Source organism: Branchiostoma belcheri, unplaced genomic scaffold (assembly GCF_001625305.1).
Source record: "Branchiostoma belcheri isolate BF01 breed outbred unplaced genomic scaffold, Haploidv18h27 scaffold324, whole genome shotgun sequence".
Classification (NCBI taxonomy): Eukaryota; Metazoa; Chordata; class Leptocardii; order Amphioxiformes; family Branchiostomatidae; genus Branchiostoma; species Branchiostoma belcheri.
The window spans coordinates 55714-63376 of NW_017803937.1; the positions used below are offsets into that span (position 1 = coordinate 55714).

At 40.5% G+C, this 7663-nt stretch overlaps 2 protein-coding genes across 2 annotated transcripts in view; both read left to right on the plus strand.

Annotated features, from left to right (window-relative positions):
• The window catches only part of LOC109475075, a 46397-nt gene extending 42400 nt beyond the window's left edge, over positions 1 to 3997 (plus strand). Inside the window, exons 6-8 of the mRNA XM_019775618.1 lie at positions 81 to 276; positions 3248 to 3483; positions 3759 to 3997. Coding sequence (XP_019631177.1) covers positions 81 to 276; positions 3248 to 3483; positions 3759 to 3997 — 671 coding nt within the window. The remainder of the gene's footprint in view (positions 1 to 80; positions 277 to 3247; positions 3484 to 3758) is intronic.
• A 760-nt stretch (positions 3998 to 4757) lies between these two features.
• Positions 4758 to 7463, plus strand: LOC109475076 (lactadherin-like). The gene is made up of 3 exons (XM_019775619.1): positions 4758 to 4922; positions 6404 to 6553; positions 7248 to 7463. The coding sequence occupies exons 1-3, from the start codon at positions 4776 to 4778 to the stop codon at positions 7461 to 7463; spliced, it is 513 nt and encodes a 170-aa protein (XP_019631178.1). The 5' UTR covers positions 4758 to 4775.
• The last annotated feature ends 200 nt before the right edge of the window (positions 7464 to 7663 follow it).

The following is a 7663-nucleotide window of genomic DNA, read 5'->3' on the forward strand; positions in this document are numbered from 1 at the left end:
CATCATCCATTGAAGTATGCATAGGTTGAAAAATCTATTTGTAAGTAATATTGTTAATGAACAGCTTGTACCTTTGACAGGTGTCAATGTTGCTGTTCACAAGATGGCGTACCAAACAAGCACCAACATGACCTATGGGTTATACGCAGCCGTACCCAGCCGTGCAGTAGACGGCATCACCAGTACCCACATGCGGACTGGTTCCTGCACACACACCGAGGAGGAAGATAACCCTGCCTGGTGGGTCAATCTGGGCCAACCGTACATGATTGAAAGGTAAGGGTTTGAATGTTGCGTCAAGAAAACAGTTTTAGGTAGCATCAACTACCATTCGTCAATGACATTAGAACATTCTTAAAAAAGGAGGTTCATAATCACGAACTATTGATTGATTTTCCTATTCTGAAACAACAGGAGCTTTCTTTACTAATTTGCATCATCCTTGTCTTGACTTTGTTTCCTTTTGAACTATAAGAATGTCTTATCATTTAACCCTCAAACACCCGAACGGGGTCAATTTGGACCCCAGACGTATATTTTTATGTGCTATTTGAATTTTTTTTTTAATCCAAAAAAAATTCCTCCCGTGACTTTGTCAGTAAACCTCTTCTACAAGTTCTCCTAAATTTTTTTGGAGATCGGCACAAATTTGTAAAAATAACAACGGAAGTCTGATGTAAGAGGGTCTGGGGTCCAAACGGACTCCAGCCATGTATTTTAACTTTCCTACACACGAAATTGTTCGGATGTCCTCAATATGTCCTCAAAGGAAGCATTATTACTTAAATATTACGCAGTTTGCCAAGTAGCCTCAACCTCAGGAATTATTTCATCAGTTTTTTAGAGGTTTGACAATTTGACAATCATATGAGGTCAAAGGTCAACCCCATGTTCATGCCTGCAGGCCTCAACCTATTTTTGCATAAATTATGAATTTTTAAACACTTAATCATGCCAAAATAAACGTCTTAATATGTTTAACCAATATATGTGCAAAGGTCACCGAAAGGATGCAAAAAGGAATATAAATTTGAAAGAAACCAAATGGGCCATTTGGACCCCGTTCGGGCATTAATCAATCAATCAATCAATCAATCAATCAATCAATCAATCAATCAATCAATCAATCAAGCCGCAAGCATCACAGTAGATGCATGGCGGCTGTAGCCATGTCCCTCCAGGATGTTCTGTTTTCAGCCAGCAATCTCCAGTCAGTTCTGCTGACCCCCAAACTGTCCAGCACGCCGAAAACCTGGTCCTCCCATCTGCTCCTGGGACGGCCTCTAGGGCGCCTCCAAGTTGAATCTGGAGCTGTGGTGATCAGTTTGATCACTTCCTGGGTGGGTGTACATTGTAGCTCTAGAGATGTGACCCAGGAGGTTTAGCTGGACGTCCCAAAAAAGTTCGGGTGTTTGAGGGTTAAACGGTCTAGATTATAAACCTGCTTTGCTGAGAATTCTCCAGTGTCAGTGAGGAAAGGGACTAGATGCTACCTGAAACGTCTGACAGTTTCGAAAATCATATCCAGTTGCTTGAGTGATAGTTAACGTACCTTATTACCTGGATGTCTAATCCTCACAGATGTGTTTGTTTGTTTGTTGAATTCAGAATAAAAACATAACTGTCTTCTTGCTAACAACATTTCTAAACAACAGTCTATTGCAAAAAAAAGTACAGCAACTTTCGTGATTTCTACTGCAACCTAACATACAATAAGTAGATCAATATACGCACAAATATACAAATAAACCAACACAATGAAATTTATTACTATTACCACTAGTTTTATGACCACAAAATTCTTGAGTCTCTTGATATATTCAACTACCTGTACACATTAAGGGGTGCTCCTTCAAGAATGAATGAATAAATGAATGGTTTATTTCGATACAAACTACACATCGTACAAAGCATACCGTAGCAGCCATTATCAGCTGAAATGATATATTCCCTTTTTAACTCTCTTTTTAAGGCTGTTCCCTTTTTAACTCTCCCTTTAGATCCTGGCTCCCACCATGCCGAGAGACGATCCACGTTAGAAAATGTAAACAGTTTAACCAGCTCTTTGCCCCCCTCCCGAGAACAAATCGATACAAAAATAGCCCGATCCCTTATCTTACAAGTCTATTAAACAAATATGGCACATAGTAAATCTCCAATTACCAGCCCTACCAAGATCAGTTAGCACGTAACATACGATAAAATTAATAATTTTTACACTGATGATATTGATAATGTATTGGTTGATATTGTAAATACTGTTAAGTTCATTTTACTCGCTTAATATTTAGTTGTCTATATGTTAACTGTGAGATACTCACTTGTCTAGTTGTGTATTTGTTAACTGTGCAATATTTGTTTCTTTGTTTTTAAACTAGCATATAATTCAGCACTACTTATTAGTTGCGCTGCAACATGCTGGCGATTGTACTCTTCTATCTTCGATCAATCAATAAACAATTATTATTATATGATTTACATTACATTTTTTAAAAAGCTCCACTCAGTGATACTTAGGTAACGTACATGTAGCATTAGGCAAACAACCACAAGGGACAACTGTTAAAGTCAGCGCAAGATAACAACATTGATTCTAACCCCAACGCTGTAAATCATATTCTCTAAGAAAAAAAGACATGCATAAACATTAGTATAAATATACATGTGTTACTCGAGGACTGTCTTGGGCTGTTCGGCGTTTAACATGTCCACTAAGAACGTCAATTGTATTGATCATCCGAATAGAATTTATAAAATGCTGATACTTATTAACTGCCTATTATAGAGTTCAAATGGCTACGTCCTAATATAAACAAGTCTGAAAGTTAGTTTAACTTGGAATTCCCTGCAATTTATCACAAAATATATCTTAATTGCAGTCAAACATTGCGGTAGAAGCAAATATTGGGATTTAATAGCCTCATAGATGTGAGAAATGCATAGTTTGCTGTACATCCAACAGTTTTCATGGTAGGCTATCAGCACTATGCAAGAAAAAAGTCATGATTGCTTGAATCCCAGGAATTATTTTCTTTAAAATGTAGTTTAAAAAAAACGTATATTTTATTCACTGAACACGCCTAGTATATATAAAATGCTACATAGTCCTAAGCTAACGGTAACTTGTGACAAATATAGATACTTTTTACGCAAGCATGAGGCTTGGAGGCTTGTTTAAGAGTCAACGTATGATAACCTCTTTCTATCATGTTTCAAACGACAACGTTATTGTTTTTCAAATATACAGAGTAGTCATCTTCAACCGCCGGGACTGTTGTGTGGAACGAGTCAACCCTTTCAACATCCACATTGGAGATTCCAAGGAAGTCATTAGGAACCCTAAGTGTGGTGGGGGTCATTGGATCGAGGTGAACAAGCCGTCCGTTTCCATCCCGTGTCAGGGGATGTGGGGACAGTACGTGGGCGTTCGTCTTCCCGGCTCCAAACGAATACTGAGCCTGTGTGAAGTCCAAGTCTTTTCAGGTAGGCATATCTCCTAGACATGATCATGTTATAATTTTTACCTCCATGGAAAATGGAGGTATTGTTTATGGTATGCGCGCGCGCGCGCGCGCGCGCGCGTGTGTGTGTGTGTGTGTGTGTGTGTGTGTGTGTGTGTGTGTGCGTGTGTGTGTGTTAGGGTTAGGGTTAGGGTTATACATATAGAGGGCGAGAGATTAGCCTAATATGTCAAACTAAACTATCCACAGAGCCGGCTTATGCCTGTGAAGGGAACACATTACGTCTGTCCTGCCCAGCGGGAGAAACGCTGGTGATCAGTGACGCCAACTACGGCCGTACGTCAACCTCCCATGCCTGCCCCTGTATCTCCAATTGCGTTACCAACTGCAGTGCAGCCAACAGCCTGTCCATTGTGAACGATTCCTGTCAGGGTTTACAGCAATGCGCTGTGAATGCAAGTAACGACGTCTTTGGTGACCCATGCACGCTTACATTGAAGTACTTGGAGACAACATACCACTGTGCACCAGGTTAGCACGGTTCTTTTTTAGCCTGGAGGCCAAAGCCTGATAGAACTGACTAGTGTATACCCTCTAAAGGCTTTCTTGGACAGGAAGTCGATAAATTAATCAAATTAAGAAATAGTTTTGGCCATAAGCAGATTAAAAGACAAGGGATCGATGAATCCTGCGTTGTTGAGATGCCTATGCTGTTGAGCATAGCAACAGGGAATATTTCAACCAAGGAGGTTACTTTCTTGCTTCAGCCGAACCCGTAATGATATCGTTAGAATTGTTAATCAAATTTGTGTACCTGCCATACCTGTTGTACGGTGTAAAAGAGTAGACTGTGTTGTATATGTACATGTTTGTAACGTTTCTGTATGTTGTTGGGTTCGATTTGTATTTTTATGAAATTGTATGTTTTAATGTGTGCCCAGGAATACCTGAAAAGCAGATCAATGGATCTGAGGTATTCCCTGGTGAAATAAATAAACTTGAAACTTGAAAGACTAAGTAAGAGGTGGGAGGGGGGCGAGATCTACGGAGCTGGAAAACCTTAACAATCCAATTCATAACGTTACATTCTGTTTTTGCGTACCACACAGCACACCATGCGTCAGATATGTTTTTGCGTACCACACAGCACAGTTTACACATGGCATAAGCCAGGCTTCAAGCATTTTGTCCATATTTTTTTTTAAATGTGTGACAGGGGCTTAACAGGCGACCACAGAGAAAGGCGACCTTTGTTTTTTTAACCAGACTGAACAGAGATTTCTGGTCCTTCCAGTCTGCACGTATCCTCTTGGGATGGAATCTGGCGCCATACCCGATGACGACATCACCGCATCCTCTACCTGGGATGTTGCTCACCAGCCCTACCGCGGTCGGTTGAACGGAGTTGCTGGTGTGGGCGCTTGGTCAGCCGGAAACAACACCACCGGGGAATGGTTACAGGTTGGCAGACATTTTGGTACATTAAACAACCACGATTCTACCTTATGAAGTAAGTTTAAACTGTAATTTCCAACACAACAAAAATTGGACTCACCCAAATTTTCGACTGTACAACTCCAGTCTTTTTCATGGAATGAGCAATCCACCGCTTCCGTGACGTCACGCAGATAACACACGTGACTCCGTGAGCAGTGGATCATAGGTTGCAGAAAGTCTGTGGCGCTCCTCGTCTCTGTTGAGGGATGGCTGTAAAGCCCTGATGTAGATGGCCTCTTTAATCCCTCGTGCAAAAAAGTCTGGTTCTGTGTCCAAGATTTTTACTTTGTCCAGTGAGACTGAATGTCCAGGGGATTCTATATGTATATGTTGTGAAACGTCAGAGGTAGTTGAGCTAGGTCGTTTGTGTTCTAGGAACCTAGCCTTGAGCGATCTTTCAGTCTCTCCGATATAGGTTTCCTTACATGGGCCCTTGGAATTCTGTCCTTGACACTGTATGTGATACACCACCCCACATTTGCTTTCCTTTGGTGTTTTGTCCTTTGGTGAAACCAGTATGTTCCGGAGGGTTCTGGTTGGTTTAAACCAGGTCTTAATCCCGTATGTAGCAAAGATCCTCCTGAGCCCTTCACTCAGGCCTTTTCTATAGGGCAGGATAACTAGGCCTCTATTCGGGCTCTTGTTCTTACTCTGGTACTGGTTATCGACTGTGGGTTTTGGTCTATTGGCCTTATCTAGAGTCACGGAAGCGGTGGATTGCTCATTCCTTGAAAAAGACTGGAGTTGTACAGTCGAAAATTTGGGTGAGTCCAATTTTTGTTGTGTTGGAAATTACAGTTTAAACTTACTTCATAATGAATTCTACCAACACAGATGAACTTTCAAGATACGATTCTACCTGTTACTTCCAGAATGGGGGCGTATTATTTTAGGTGTCGTATAATTTATGCTAGCGCTGTATTTGCATGTTTGAGTTCCAAAGTGACTGGGTGGAGCTTGGGTTTTTAGTTTGATTGACAGGGGTATGGGTCCGTATGAACGGATGTGCAATGCATGCGATCGCCAGAAATGTATGGAAACTATGGTGTAATAGTGCAGTAAGTTCCCTCATACAATCGTATGGCTAATACTACACTCGATGATGTGTTTTTATTAACACAAACCATATCGTAAACTATATACTTTACTATATCAGAATCTCTTATTTTTTGTTTGGATTATTGCGCCACACACGATATAAAATTCGCTGTTTCTCTAAGGTGATAAAATTTGAATTCCCCTTTCCGAACAATATCCCGCGTTGATGACTTCGAATCTGTTATGTTTAAAGTGTGAATGTCAAAGCTTTGCTGTAATGACAGTATCTTACTGTGCACAATGTGGGCTAATTTTAGCCAGCAGTGCACGCTATTTAAATATATGTAGTTAGTTCCCCAGCTTGAACTTCACGTGCATTCTATAACGAAGAACATCTATGCATTCAGGTGGATTTAGGAGAAATGAAGACCGTCACAGGCACCATCATTCAGGGTCGCTATCATCATGACGACCATTGGGTGACCTCCTACAAACTACAGTGCAGTGTAGATGGCCTTAGTTGGATCACGCATGCAAGCAGCAATGGCTCCGAGGAGGTAGGTTATATGAAGTTTATTGCAAACTCATGCCAGGGGGCTAATTGCAGATTACAAACATAAAAGAACAATTAAACGTAGTATAAAATAACTAAAATCTACATGATAAAAGGTAGTTGTTTAGAGCTATAGCTCTGTCTAAAACTATGTCTATGGGGTTTGACTTTTCTTTTTTTAGACCATGAAAGACGTAATGTCCCACCTTTTCTAAAATTAGTGGGTTTTGGGAAGTTTAAAGAAGGATTTCTTTGTCTGTAAGTTTAGTAAAATTGGGATAGATTGTAGAAGTTTGAATAGTTAACTCATTTCGAGCGTTGCTATGAAAGGAACAATTTGAGATAAGGTGTATTTCGTTTTCCACAGCCTTTGCACTACAGTATTTACACATTCTTTCACATACAGTTAGCCTTTTATACCGGCCTCTCTCTATCTCCAGAGGATGGGCGCTAACTCTAATTTTGCTAATGTTATATGCACAGATATCCCATTTTTTCTAGATCAAAAAGAAGAAAAACTCCAATCAGTCATAAACCATTACGCTAAATAACCATAGCGGCTGTTACTTACTAGAGTTAAGGTTTGACTTGCCACTAATATTGTTTATCACAATAACTGTATCGGCTTTCAGCTAATATATTATGCAAAGAATCTAAAAAAAACTGCTATTGTTTATCCTCGTGGTTGTGACGTTCAGGTGTTTCCAGGCAACACCGACAGGAGCACTCCTGTAACCAACCTGCTGGACAGTCCCACTGATGCCCGGTACGTGCGTTTCCTGCCTCAATCCTGGCATGGCCATATGAGTATGAGGGTGGAGGTTCTAGGCTGCAGCGATAACGGTAGGTTTGTGTTGAAAGTCGTTGCATTGGCACTTGACTCATTGAGTTTTTTTTACCTTCGTTTGGACTAGAGACGGGATAAGGTACCTTAGCTTACAGGTGTGAAAGATGAGTTTACTTGGACTAGAGACTAGGTTAAGTACCTTACAGTGTGAACGATGAGTTTACTTGGACAAGAGACTAGGTTAGTACCTTACAGGTGTGAAATATGAGTTTACTTGGACAAGAGACTAGGTTAAGTACATTACAGGTGTGAAATATGAGTTTACTT

What these genes read in the sequence shown, in the direction of transcription:
- LOC109475076 (XM_019775619.1), top strand. Translation starts at nt 4,776, where the DNA reads ATGGAATCTGGCGCCATACCCGATGACGACATCACCGCATCCTCTACC. An exon ending in CCACCGGGGAATGGTTACAG is followed by an intron (nt 4,923 to 6,403) that starts GTTGGCAGACAT and finishes CTATGCATTCAG; the next exon opens with GTGGATTTAGGAGAAATGAA. An exon ending in GCAGCAATGGCTCCGAGGAG is followed by an intron (nt 6,554 to 7,247) that starts GTAGGTTATATG and finishes TGTGACGTTCAG; the next exon opens with GTGTTTCCAGGCAACACCGA.